Consider the following 14,882-nt stretch of genomic DNA (forward strand, 5'->3'; position numbering starts at 1 on the left):
GTTGACAACCTGCAAAAGATAGAAAGCCTAACGACTGAAGTTCACAAACAAAAAACCTTTCAATTCTTTTACTGACTAATTTCCCTTTTCCTTTCTTCTCTCCTGTCCAGAAGGCACTGCTTCTTGCTCGGGTACAGCTCTGTGGCTCCTGGCAGCTCTCCCAAGTGACCAATATGACCAAGGCCGTGAGTGCCAGTGGAAAAATCACAGCCAAGTGTCCCCCTTGTCCTCACCCAGTGCCCGCACAAGCACTTTCTAGCAGGAGGTCAGCGGACAGCAACGGAGAGTGGTTGTCGTGCCCCAACTGTTGACGCCAGCAGAGACCAGTGATCCAACATGGGGGCTGACCAGCCTGATCGGCTCAGTGCCACTTCAGCATGGTGTATTTCCCCACTGAGCCATCGACAGCACGTTTTGTTTTGTCGATAAACTTTCAATAACTAATTTGGCAACTCATCTTGCCGTCCACAGGGTGATTTAAATCATCATCTGCTGTTGCATCCTACGATCCTGCCATCGAGTCACCCAAACAGCAGAACCAGTTGACAGCAGAGTTTGTTCACTGCAAAATGATGCTGTGTAAATATAGGTGATGAGATAGAGTACACATGCAGAGCGAAGTGTGAAAAGGGAACGGGATTTTTTTTTTTCTTCCTCACCACATTGTGATTCTAAAGACCCGATTTTAAATGGGGCCGAGCAGCAAGCCTGGGACTGGCGGTGCGAGCATCATGTTTGCCCCAGGCTCGTCGTGTGAGCCCTAGGGCATTTTAACTCCCTGGCCTCATTTAAATATACCACTTCCGCTCGATTGTGACGTGAGGCCGACGGGTGGGAGGCAGGCAAGCAAGGCGAGAGGTCGCAGCCCGGAACACATGGGAGCAGTCCCCGACAGTCAGGTAAGTTGATCGGGGTGGGGTGGGCCGACAGGGATCGCAGTCAGGAGAGAGAGGAAGCCTGGTGCAGGGGAGGCCCATGGTTTCCTTGTGGGGCCCATGGAAGCACTCCTGCTCCTCCTGACCCACAAGGAAACTTGAAAATGTCAATAAATTTACCACCTCAGACCTCTTCTGGGCCTGCTCCCCCAACACTACATGCTGCCCTCAAGACACGTAGTAAAAACAACGTCGAGGTCTGACTGACATTGTAAGGCCCCGACTCTTGAGCCTCAACGAGGCCTTCGGCTGCCTGGGGCAAGGACCTCACACACTGCCCAAAACGAGCCTGTTAAAATGTCCCGCAGCGTAGATCCAGTGAGTGCCACACTGCGAATATCTTAATCCCGTCGCATGCCCTGTTGTAATTGGGCACGGGGGCTTAAAATCAGGACTTAAAAGCTTTGAACCCAAGTAATATTATGCAAACAAGTTCATCGTTTCAACATCACAATAAATGATAGAGTATAAGAACAGTTGTCAAACTGCTGAGAGGTCCTGTTCTTAATGGAAATGCTTGGTAGTACAAATGTTAAGCAATGGAGTACATTGCTTTGAGTGCCTGGAATATGATCCATGGCCAGTGACTTACAGTGCCATTAGTGTTCCAAGTAATTACCCTCTTCATCTTTTTACTGCTAAAATGTCAAGACGGCAAGAGTTTTTCTTCATTTTGTGAAACCAAAGTTATTCATGGCAGGATTGTAGGTTATAAAGAATTGTTCAATCACACATGAAGATTTAATCACAAAGTGACACTTTTTAAAATTCCTGCAGTTTTTCCTGTCACAACAATCTTGCCAAAAAGTCTTTTTAAAAACTTGAGTTTTTTTTTACTAACATGATTTGAGGTTCTAGAGCGAAGTGAAACTGTAGTTGTGTGGACAGCTGTCAGCAACTTCCTGGTCAATTGGTGTGCGTCCAGAGGCTGCTGTCCAATATCCCTTGATTTAAATGATCTTTGAGTCCAATTGCTCTTGGGTTTAATTATATTGATTCCATTAGCCTTTGGTTTGGTAATCTTGCGTGTAACACTGTTTTGTTGTAGTGGGCCTTGAATTGAACAGACGTTAAACAGGATAAAGCTGCGAGGATGGTGTGGTACTGCTGGTCAGAGCTTTATTTTTGCAGGCTTATATGCCAATAAAATGGTGTGTGCTGCATAACAAATGTCAGTTGGTAGCACTGTTGCCTCTGAGTCAGAAAGTTGTGGGTTCAAGTTCCAGTATGGACCTTAACACATATTAAAGCAGAACGGAGGACGTGTTGTATTGTTGGATGTGTCATCTTTCTGATGAGACAATAAACTGGGGCCTTGTGAATGTAAAAGATTTCGTGGCACTATTTTTTATAAAGGGTAGTGAGTAACAATAACCAGCCCCAGGACAGTGACATCGTAGCACAGAGAATTCGACCCAACACAATTGTCACTAAGCAAAAGGAAAAATACCTGTCATATTGGGCAGAAACAACAAAAACCCAAAACAAACTCAATTGCTACTTGGCCCTAAACAGACAATACAACATGGCTGAATACCTGACCATGGTAAAGGATAGCAAACTGAGAAAAACCTTGACAAGGTACAGACTTAGTGAACATAGCCTGGCGATCGAAAAAGGCAGACACAGACAGACCCGGCTGCCAAGAGAGGACAGGATATGCTCTCACTGCAGTCAGGGAGTGGTGGAGACAGAGATGCACTTCCTCACAGCTTGTGGAAAATATCAGGGCATCAGGGAGAATTTCTACCAAAAATTCTCACAAATATGCCCTGAATTCAGAAATTTGAATGACGACCAAAAACTCCCATACCTACTAGGGAAACAGAGAAACTGTGTAACCTTAGCGGCACACTATGTTACAGCTTGCCATAAACAGAGGGACAACCAGTAAACCTAAGAAAAGAGTATATACAAATTATACGAATGTATATTTATACACTGTATGAATAGATCTGCGTTTATGTGTTAAACCATAAATGTTTTTCGATGCTTTGGCAACATAAGATGTACCTTATCATGCCAATAAAGCGATTTGAATTGAATTGAATTGAGTTCTGTCCCATCAACATTTCTACCTTAAACCAACATCACCAGGGGTGGGGTGAGCAACAAACACAGATCATCTGTTCATTTGGTATTTTGGGACCTTGTTGTGTGCTTTTCTGTCACTTCTATCCACATAATAACAGTGACTGCACTTCAAAAGAAACCCATTACCTGGGACATTGTGAGGCCACGATTAGGGGGTATTTAAATGCAAGCTCTGTTTTTCTGACCGCTGTGCACTCTATGCATTTCTCCAGAGATTTAGAACCTGTTATAGAGATTTGCTTCTGCTCCTATTTGCGATTGGGAATTGAATGCAGTAAAGGATTGAACCCAATGTCTGTGGAGCTGCATTGGTGTGGTAATATTCTGGGCTGTGGATTTCGCAACTTGTTTTTTAAAATGTAGCCAGTGGGACTGAGAAGACCCATTTAAAAATGGAGATGGGAAATGTTTTCAGGATTATGATTTGTCTCCTGTGCCCTTTCTCTTATCAGATTGGGCCATCGTTATAAAGTGGTTTTATGACAATGTGTTCTGGTTGGTTAGTTTTTATGACGTTTATGGGCAAATTAAATCAGATGATGCGAATACCTCAATCATTGTCACTAACCTGCTATTAGTGGGCCGGATGCATGCTGCCCTGGTGAGATTAATTGAAGCAAACTCTTAATAGCTATGAATTATATATGGAGTTTTAAATTCTTGGGAGTGAGTAATAAAGCGAATCAAAAGTTTTCTCAGGAAATGAAATGGTTTGGGTAGAATCCAAGACTGAGCAGATTGTTCAAGAACTGCGGAAGGAACAGGGTTGAGGGTCTGATTGGCCCTTTCTTGCTCCTTACTTACTTATGTTCTTACTTTAATCGTCCAACAGACAGCATAAAGCATGAGAGCAAAGATCAAATGGTTTCTGGATAAACCTTGTGCTGACATAACAGCTTGGTATTCTCGACTGACTGTAATTGTTATGTATTGCATCCTCAATAAAATTAAAATCTTACTAATGACAGTTGAAAGCACTGTTGACATTAAATTGATTAAAGACTGAGAAACGTTTTTGATGCCTCCATTATAGAATAATATAGTTACATATCAGAGGGAAGTAATATAAAGGGATTCTTTTCCAGTCGTAAAACAGAATTATAAAGGAATGGTGAATCAAATGCATATAAGAGTCATATATTTGAAAATGTCTGCTTGTAAATGTGCTGGATGACAGCTTCCCTGTTAGCAGTGATCTGTTTCAGGTAACTTATACACATCCTCTGAGTTTACTGCGCTCAGACTCAATTTTGTGCCTCCCTCTCTTCTGGAGTTTTGGAGTCAAGATTTTCTTTCACAAGAGTCTTCTAACTGAACTCCACACATCCAACAGACTGCCTCATTTCCTCTTAAAAGTTCCAACTCAACTGACACCCATCCCAGCTTCACCCTGAGGCCCTATCTTTTTCTTCCCTTTCATTTTCCTATTGGCACAATTCCCACTTCTCATCCTCCTCAAGCTCTTCCTCCCCCACAGACCTGCATCCCTTACTGTTGTATCTATGCTTTAATATGTTCAATCAAGCATGTAGATACGTCGAATTAAATCAGAGTCAGGCAGACAGGCTTCTAACTGTGATCTTTACTTTATCTGTAAAATGGCTGACTGCTGCTTTCCCGGGTAATTCCCATAATGCAATGCACATTACATTACCATATTAACTGGTGTTAAACTCGCACATTACATTACCGTATTGACTGGTGTCAAACTCGCAATCAATACACGACATCTACCTCTTTGCCTGATGAGTCAAAACTCTCCTCTCGAGGGGAAAAAAGGTGGGTTGGATGAAGAAATAATGGTGGAAGTGAGGCGATCTGCCACCTTAAGCTCAGCAGCCTTCTCAATACAGAGGCTAGTTGTGACTTGTCATGTCTGTTGTTGAGTGTAGAGTATTGAGAGTCTCATGACGAAACATCTTGAACCTAATTCACATTTCAGAATCCACCAAATTAAACTTGGACTAACAGTGTGTATTGCATTGCAACGGGACAAGGTTGGTTTAATTCAGAACCAAAGTCTAATGTTTTCGTTGTTTTTGCTTTATGCAGACCCTACTGCCTTCCAGCAGTTGCCAGCCATGACGGACACTGTATTTGGGAACAATACTGACCGCTGGGTCTGCCCTAATGATCGTCAGCTCACTCTCAGAGCAAAGTAAGCAAAAATATTCTTTTATTGTGTTTTTAAGAAAATGCATGTGGAAGCCTTGAAGTATTATAAAGGGAATCTGCTTCACCATCTCCCTCAATCCTGTTTTCTGCATGCTCAGTCATTATTCAATTGCATTGTACCAAGGACTAACTTAATGAAACCCACTGAAAGTCCATGTATCAATCCATTACAGATACTGCACTCCAAGCCATTATCGTAACACTCCTTCACACCCCCCCAGTCCTGTGGAGAGTCATGGATGCTCCACCAGTTGTCTCGGGCACTGAATCCATTTCTTCCAGTGTCTCAAATTTTTGTTTTAGTGCTGGCCTTGTAGGCAAAAGAGTAACAATTACTGAGCAAACTTTCTATGCCTTCTGCTGGTATAATAAAAAAAAAGCAGCAGGCTGCGTGTGCTGAGTATACCTTTTAAATCAACGTCAGATGTGCTTCTGCCATCCATGGGTTGTTGAAGACAGAACCACAGCGGCAGAGAGTTCTAAGTAGCAGTGGAGATTAAGCCAGCTCTTATCTGGCCTGATCTTTGCTAGCAGTGACAACAGTGGAACAATTGTGGCCTACCCCCTTGTTGACTAGACTGTATCCAGACTGAGGTCGGGGGGTAGCTTGGAGACAAAAGGATTTGAAATCTGGTGGCCTGGCCAGGATGGGCACCTGGTAGGTGGGGAAGTTGGTTACTGTCAGCGTTGACATTAAGGATCCCAGCTCAGGTGCTGCACCAGGTCCCACTCCTAAAATCAGGCATAGGCTGCCCCAGATCTCTGGTTTACTGGGCGCAGATCCCCCTCAGGACACTGGGCACAGACTGCACCAGATCTCTGAGACATTGGACATAGGCTGCAGTAGGCCTCCTGGGTTGCCCGACACAGCCTGATCTAGATATCTGGACACTAGGCACAGACTGCACTAGATCCTCTGGGACACCAAGTAAGAAGAGAGGCAAATGACCTGCTCCTTTTTTTATGTCATTCTGCCCCTGGTCTCTAGGAGTGCGTGAGCAGCCTGCGTCTAATTCACTATTCCAGAAACATTAGAAGCAAGTAAATTCTTACACATCTCTGAGGAACTTCGCTGTTTCACTTTAGATATGAGCTTTCTCTTCCAACTCATGGAGAAATGGATTCAAGTTTGATTCACGCCTTTACTGCACTATACTTGATGATTCAAATCTGCTTTAATTACAGTCTAAAGTGAATACAAAGGCATGAACTGCTCATTTTGGAGATATAAACCTAGAAATGACTGCTGCCAGTATTAGCCTACAAACATTTAGTGTGTTCAAATGATAATCCTTTGTCTGCTATTTTAACGCAGATGGGAATTCATGTATTTTCTAGACTGTAAACTTTCAATAATTAGTCCAGTTCTGGTGTCACATCAAGGCCATAGATAACCCCATTCATTATTTAACTGCTTCTAGGCATATTGTACTGTGAAGTAACTTGATTGTCTTTTTGGTGGCTCTATTTTAAAGAACGTCAGTAACCGCACTGCATGATTATAAATGCAGTCATGCATGCTCAGTGAGCAGTGTTGTATCTACAGTCATACACATCCTGTAGCAACACTGCATGGTTGTAAACGATGTCACATATGTGTGTTCAGCGTTGCATGATCCTGCTTTATTTAATGAATGGATGCACAACATCGAGATAAAACGAGTACTGGATCTGTCATTTATATTCTGGGGTTGAGTAAAAGACCGTGAGACAAAAGTAACGGACAAAACAATTGGGTTTGTTGTTAAGAGGGTTTGGTTTGAAGCACCTGCTGCTGTCAAATTTACTTTGAATAACAATACCTTTTTAAAGAGGTGTTGTCACTGGGGGAAAAGGTTAAAGCTGAGATGGTGAATCTGTGAACAGGAAAAACTGAATGAAAGAGCGACAACACACAGGCAGCTGGTAGAGGGGAGAGTGGGATGGCAAGAACTTGCCATCTGTGGCCAGCCCTGTTCGCAACTGATTGATAAAGTGCAGATATCATTGATAATACAGTGTGAATATAGTGGGCATGTCACTAATGATACTCACCATGCAAATTGTGAATGAGTGATTGCTAATATATATTGCCTTGAAGTTACATTGGCAGATAATGGGTACAAACACTTAATGCGTTTGTCCAAAATTCTTCTGTCCGCTATCTGCCAACCTAATTAAATAAATAAATAAAATGTTACTATTTTCCTTCCATGTAACATGTGAATATAAGGGCTGATTTTTGAGCTCCCATGCACCCAGCAGTGGGCAACGCTCACAGCAAGTGCATCAAGAAACATTGCAGCTGCACAACTTTGTCTGTTCATTTTAATCAGTGGAAAATCGCAGGCTGTACCCGTGCGATTCCCCCAGTGCTTCCCACTGGAAATGCGGAATTAGCCCTATAGTACAGATTTCACTGAGAAAACACTTTGGGGCCGATTTCTCTGATCAGTTGCTCCTGGCAAGGAGCGCCACTCACAGGAAGAGCTAGTCAGAAAACCACAGGTTCACAGTTCCTGCAATTCCGTCCATTTCATTTACAAATCAGGCATTGTGGACTCACAGTATCCTGGCCAGCTCTCACTCTGTGAGCGCTGCCCCTCATCGGGAGGGCCGAATTTGGGAATCGGTCCCACTGAAAAAATGGTGTAGGCGTTGCTGGGATTGCACAATGTGAGTACAGCATCGATATCACTGAAAGGCCACGACCCGAAATCCCTAGGTTGGGAGAGGGCGTAAATGCGACTTCCACCCAGGAAGGGGGCCAGAATATGAGCCAGGAGGATCTGGATGCCCTGTGATTCTGCCCCGTTTAGAGTAGACCTTTATATTTGAATTTGGGGGTGCAGTGGGTGGACCTTCCACTCCCTGCACCCATATGAAGGGGTGGGTGCGGGGGTGTTAAGGGTGTTCCCAGGCTACCCTTGGAAGTGACCCCCTCGAAAGGTTGCCGCACAGCTCACGGCCCTTGAGACCTGGAGGCGATCAATTATCTTCACTAGTGGTAGAGTGGCTCCCATGGGAGCTGAAGACCTACAGGAAATATGTTTTAATTGGCCCAGTGTTTGTTTCTTTGGGGGAGCGAGAGACTTCAGGCCAGGGGGCACGGTGCTGCTCTACCCTAGAAGGGTGGATCAGGCCAGGAGAGACGCCGCTGATTTGCCCATACAGGCGCCAGAGAGCACGCCCTGGATAAGCAGATAACCCCGTTCCTTGGGATTTGGAAGGGGGCCTCTGGGCTAGGGCTAGAGTGGGTGGAGGTTCCTGCTCCACCACACTTACACCAACTCAGTAGGCCCCCCAAAAACCTCCTGAGAATACGGTGCAGATCTGAGTAAGATTCACACTGAATATAGTGCAGATATTTTTGAGAATGCACACTGCAAATATAGTGCAGGTCTCATTGAGAATACACATTGTGAATGTAGTGTAGCTATGACAGTTAACACACTGAGGATTGATCCAAAGCTTCTCAGTCTTGTGAAGACAGATTGTCACTTCAATTGCTGAAGCACTGAGATCAGGACTCGATGCTTGTGGTGCTCCGTTTGTAAGTTGAATTTTGGTTTCTTCTCCGTAATGAGATACAGCTGGGGTGTCAAGATAAGCCGAATGTCAGTTTTAAACAGAGGGCTGTGATTTTAAAATTCTGGGCTTTTACTCAACCTGCTGTTGCTGTGGTAACAATGAAAATGCTGCGGGAAACCTGTGGAATTTTATTTTCATTTTTCATTTTTTTCTTCGCTTAATCCTCTGCATAGTGAGAAGGAACAGTAAGTAATCTTTTTTCTCTCTTGCTCTATGTCACTCTCTGTTACTTTTCTTGCCATTTTATCAGCATTTTTGTACTTAATGCAAAGCAATAATGAATAAATTAAAACAAATGTTGAGAATGGTATTAATGCAGACTGGAAATCTGGCTCATGAGCTTGCCCCAGTGACTCAGTAGTTAAATGCACTACCTGATGTGGTACTGAGCCATACAGAATGGGAAGAGCACAGGTCTGATTGTCTATATTGTGCTAAGTTAGCTGAACTCAACCTGCGCAGTGGGACGTGTACTACAATTGGCCAGCACCGTGAGAGCGGGAGAACATAAGAACACAAGAATTAGGAGCCAGAGTAGGCCATACGGCCCCACGAGCCTGCTCTGCCATTCAATAAGATCATGGCTGATCTACAACCTCAACTCTACTTTCCCACCCGATCCCCATATCCCTTGATTCCCCTAGAGTCCAAAAATCTATCGATCTCAGCCTTGAATATACTCAACGATTCAGCATCCACAGCCCTTTGGGGTAGAGAATTCCAAAGATTCACAACCCTCTGAGTGAAGAAATCCCACCTCATCTCAGGCTTAAATGGCCGACCCCTTATCCTGAGACTATGCCCCCTAGTTCTAGAGTCTCCAGCCAGGGGAAACAACCTCTCAGCATCTACCCTGTCAAGCTCCCTCAAAATCTTATATGTTTCAATGGGAGGGAGAAGTTAAGGTGAAATTCTTGATTGCTATCCAGCGACTCCTGCGGGAAATTACTCTTCTGTGGACGTCTGGTGAGGGCTGATTGGGGCTTGCCTGTGAGACCCCTGTGCTTCAATAGTGAGACCCCTGTGCTTCAATAGCCTGCCGACGATCACTCATACATGAAGAATGGCTCCTTGGATGATGTACCCCAGCAAGTGCTAGTACCTTCTTAGGGCAAGAGGAGAAACCTGGAGGGGGGGGGAAATGATTCAGAATCCCTTTCTATTGGGTTGAATAAATATAATCACTCCAAGGCTTAGTACCATCACAGATACACCATTCACCCATATCCGTTTTTTAGGTTTTAGGGAAATCTTAATTCACGGGGTTTGCTACCAGATCTCTCTAAGTTTTGGTTAGAGGCTCTGGAGTAATGGCACCATGAGGGAAAGTAGAAACCTGTGGTAGCTGACACCCTCCCACCCCTTCCTGCCCCCCCCCTCAAATTGCCACAGAGTATTAAGTAGATCTATATATGATGGTTATTCTCCATAGTATTGCCGCCTTCTTTAATGAGTGCATTTGGTTTGAACTTGTTGACCCTTATTTTAGTGGTTCTGTTCAGGAACAACCATTGTTTCCATATACTGGGTTGGGCTCCTTTTACCCTGCAGTCAATCAGAGCTGAGGAATTCAGATCTCAAACTATACAGTTTCTTCAGAAATATTTCATTTTGCAGAAACACAGGGATAACGATCTAATATAACCGAAAAATATTTTGTACATATTTTTGTCAGTGTTGCTTATAATGTTTGTTCTGTTGAGTTGTCCACATCACTGAAGCTAACATCATGGTGGGTGGGGTGCACAGGTGCCTGAAGAGCCTTTCTCGCTAGGAGTAATGCCACATTGTCTTCACTGTGTAGAGTTTGGTCCTGTCTGAATCAAGGCAGCTGACACTTGACCTTATTTAAAAATGAATGTAAGCCTACCAGTGTACTTTCCAAATTTGATACTCGATTAGACCCATAATATAATCCACTGTTCAAAATTCAGAACCTACACCGTAGATTTTATTGGTAAGATTTATCTTGATTCCCTATTTCCACATGAACTGTCCTAATGGATCACATTATCTGTTGAGCAGTTAGAGTAAGAGTTGTGCCTGTGAAATAATTTACAGGGCAGTTCATCGAGTGAGAGGGAGATTCATATTCACGATTATCAAAAAGGACTCTAATATTCTGAGCATTATCATGGTATTAAATCTATTTTTCATCAGTTATTTTTAGTTATTCACTTTGAAGTATGTTTGGTTTAATTGTTCCAATGTAATAAAGGGGGAGGGGGTTCTTTATACCCAGTTCACTGACATCTCCCATTCTCTCTTTTGTTCCCGTGTTTTAAACTCTACTACCAATGTCTGAGGTAGGCTGGGAGCACACAGGATAGTAGAATCTCATCTTCCCTTCAATGAACGGGGCACACTTCCCCTGGCTCATTATCTTGAGTTGTGATTCATAAAGAGGGAATTTTGTGCATTATGGCTGGCTCTACTGTGCACTTTTACAAAAACCAAGAAAGGAGACTGAGAAGTGTCATTCACTAAAGATGCATAGCTACCTCCCTTTATAACATCACGGTCTGTCTATGGCTAATGATGATGGGCACTTTCCCATTACAGAGTGGTTGTGGGGAGAGGAGGCAAAATGCTGTGTCTGTGTATTTTCTTATTCTCTCACTTGCTGATCATACTGTATTCTGATTTATATGGGCTTGTGCTGCTTGACACCAACAAATCATAAAAAGACACAATTACATTTTCCAGTCCAATACACAACTCGCAAAATGAACAGCATCTGTAGCCAGGTACAGATGAGGATCACAATGGCTGCAAATAAATATATCAAAGGTGTTATAAGTAATGATTAAAATCACATTGTTTGCTGATTTGGACCCGTATTTCTAGTTGGTGAATTGTCCCTATTTCAGGTGGTTGTATCAAGCAGCCATTTGTTATGGGCTGAAGACATAAAATGCCAAACCGTCAGCTTTTCAGATTTTGACACAGTGCGATAGTGTAAAACGGGTGATCGCGAATCAGCAGCCCGTTTTACATCGCTCCCCATTTTTATTTCCACTGAAGTCAAAATCTACCCCCATGCACCAGCTCACCAGCGTTTTACAAGAAAAAATATACATTTTTAACCGACATTGGAGGCTGTTATTATCAACCAATCAGATCATTTGGCAGGCGGGCCTGCAGCCTGTTAGAACCATATAGGTAAGAGGGTGGGCCTAGGACAAATCAGAAGTTATTTTCTCCCAATTGTTTGTTGAGCACAAACTTGAGGCAACATTTTTTTAACATGAACTGTTGGTTTCTGAAAGTCTAAATGATGGGTGTGTTTACATAGAATTACATAACGTGTACAGCACAGAAACAAGCCATTTGGCCCACCAGGCCATCTCCCATCCAACTTTGTCTAACCCTATCAGCATAACCTTCTATTCCTTTCTGTCTGAGGTGCTTACCTAGTTTCCCTTAAATGCATCTATGCTATTTGCCTCAACTACTCCTTTTGGCGAGTTTCACATTCTTAACCACTCTCTAGGTAAAGACGTTTCTCCTGACTTCCCCATTGGATTTATGAGTGACTATCTTATATTTGTGGCCCCTAGTTTTGCTCTCCTCCACAAGTGGAAATATCTTCTGTACGTATATCCTATCAAACCCTTTCATAATTTTAAAGACCTCTATCAGTTCACCCCTCAACTTTCTCTTTTCTAGAGCCCCAGCCTGTTTAATCTTTGCTGATAGGTGTATAACCTCTCAGTTCAGGTATGATCCTTATAAATCTTTTTCGCACCTTCTCCAATGCCTCTATATCCTTTTTATAATATGGAGACCAGAACTGTGCACAGTACTCCAAGTGTGGTACTCGTTCACAAAGAAGTTTTATGTAACAAATAAACTGCCGAAGTGCAGGTTCCAAAAACATTTTTTTTAAATTCCCTCAAAGGGAACTTTCTCTGGCATGCCTGGCTGTCATCTTATGTGAAGGGTTTTAAATGCTAGTTGCTGCTACTTTTTTGCAATAAGATGTATCTTCTCTGTTGTGAATACAATATCTGGCTTAATTTGTCAATACTCCTGGAACTACCAGGGTTTAGGAATAAAATAGAGATGATGCGTTTTACTTAAATTAAAATGTGTTCATGGAGATTTACAAAAATAATTGCTGGTTAACACTTTGATAAGCTTGTAGCCTTGGCTCAAAGGTACCATTCTCCCTTCTAAGCCAGAAGGTTGTGGGTTCAAGTCTCACTCTTGGACTTGAGCACATAATCTAGGCTGACACTTCAGTGCAGTATTGAGCGAGTGCTACATTGTTGGAGATGCTGTCTTTCAAATGAGATGGTAAACTAAGGCCACATCTGCCCTCCTGGGTGGATGTAAAATATCCCATTGCACTATTCAAAGAGGAATAGGGGAGTTTTCCTGGTGTTATGGCCAGCATTAATCTCTCAACCAACACCACCAAAAACAGATTATTTGGTCATTTATCCCATTGTTGTTTGTAGGACCTTGCTGTGCGTAAACTAGTTGCTATGCTTACCTACAAAACAACAGTGACTATACTTCAAAAGTAATTCATTGGCTGTAAAGCACTTTGTGACGTCTTTAAGCCTTAAAGACACTATATAAAAGCTCTTTCAATCAAGAGCAACTCGAGCAGCATTAAACAGGGAGTGAGATAAACAAAAAGTGACTCTCGCACCCCAGCTCAGATATGGCATTAGTCAGCTGAATGAAGGATTAGCTCTGGAAGTATTGCCACAGGGTGGACAGAAGTGTATCATGCAGAGGAGTTTTCACGTCTACAGCAGTCACCATTGCAGGGATATCTTAGTGGAGCAAGAAGAGAAGGGAGTCCGAGAGCACAGAGGGCATAGGAGGTACTTGGTCCACAGAACCACCCCAGGAAATGGATGCAGCGCAGCAGTCAGCTATCCTGGGCATGATGCACAATCAGGTTCAGGATCAGCAAGGAGGATGTGGCTAAGGTGAGCTACCTGGTCCACAAAGACCTACAGGGACAGTCATCCAGTGTGCTACCAGTGGCAATAAATGCTGTAAACTTTATGCCACAAGGTCCTTCAGGACGCCACAAGGTCCTTCAGGACACCACAGGGGCCTTCACTGAAATCAGTCACTTTGCCATCCACATTCGGGAGGTAACTGGAGCTCTGTTTTTCCACATACCCACCTACGTACAGTATAGAAGCAACCAGCAGGAAAGGCAGCTAAAGTTTTTTCAAATTGGCAGCTTCCTCCGGTCCAAGTTATCATTGTGTGTAAAATTCTATGGCTTAATTAAATAGGAAGGCTAATTATTCCAGAAAGGAAATAATGCACATAATGAAAGTAATGAATCTGTGAAATAAGCTTTGCCACGTTGGCACTGAGCCACTTATCAAAAGTTTTGCCCATTCCACAGCTGGATGAATGAACGTCTCTTCATTTATATCCAATTAGTGCCAGGTTAGATGCTTGAGAAGTGTTAATGGATATTATTACAGGTCATTGTGATTGGCACATTGCCAAATCAGCCATAGTAAAATACTGCACTAACCTGCCCTTTCAATTGTGGGGCCATTAAAATCTATGAAAAAGGGCATGTAATCTTTTTGGAAAAGAACAAAAATGTAGTACTTTGTTTCTCTTAAATCTGCCAAACAATTCCACTGTTGCACCTTCCAGTGAATTGTGTGGCTATGTTATTCTGTAGTGATGCTGTCACAGTGCCCAATATCTGCATATAATCAGTGTGACTTTGGCAGGTTTAGCTGTTCATACTGCTTTTGTATTAGTAAGACTACATCAAATATTATATTGCTTGGAGAGGGTGAATACAATTTAATCACACAGTTCCAATGCGTCTGTAATCCACTCAATTTTCACTGTTGATGTCATCCAAACCCTTTAATATTCGCTCATCATCAATAATTTAAAGCATTTGTGGGTTTTAACTTAATCAATGAATTTTAAAGCTTTTGTTTTATGTCCCAAAAAATAGATTAAAGTTGTTTTATCGCGTTTTCACAATAGAATTGTGAGTTTTCGTTTTCTTTTGTAATTCCCAAGAGCAGAGAGGAGGAAGCCAAAAATGTTGAGCCCATTGAACAGAGAAAAGGCTCTGCAAAGAGTTGAAGTAATGCATCAAGT

General features: G+C 42.8%; 1 protein-coding gene across 1 annotated transcript in view; it reads left to right on the forward strand.

Annotated features, from left to right (window-relative positions):
* The window catches only part of LOC147103621 (rabphilin-3A-like), a 160,814-nt gene that overhangs the window by 10,608 nt on the left and 135,324 nt on the right, over window positions 1-14,882 (forward strand). The window contains exon 2 of the mRNA XM_085961366.1: window positions 5,082-5,187. Coding sequence (XP_085817492.1) covers window positions 5,111-5,187 — 77 coding nt within the window. The 5' untranslated portion in view covers window positions 5,082-5,110. The remainder of the gene's footprint in view (window positions 1-5,081; window positions 5,188-14,882) is intronic.

This window comes from Somniosus microcephalus, chromosome 19, assembly GCF_052327205.1.
Source record: "Somniosus microcephalus isolate GS21.2 chromosome 19, FLI_Smic_1.0, whole genome shotgun sequence".
Taxonomy (NCBI): Eukaryota; Metazoa; Chordata; class Chondrichthyes; order Squaliformes; family Somniosidae; genus Somniosus; species Somniosus microcephalus.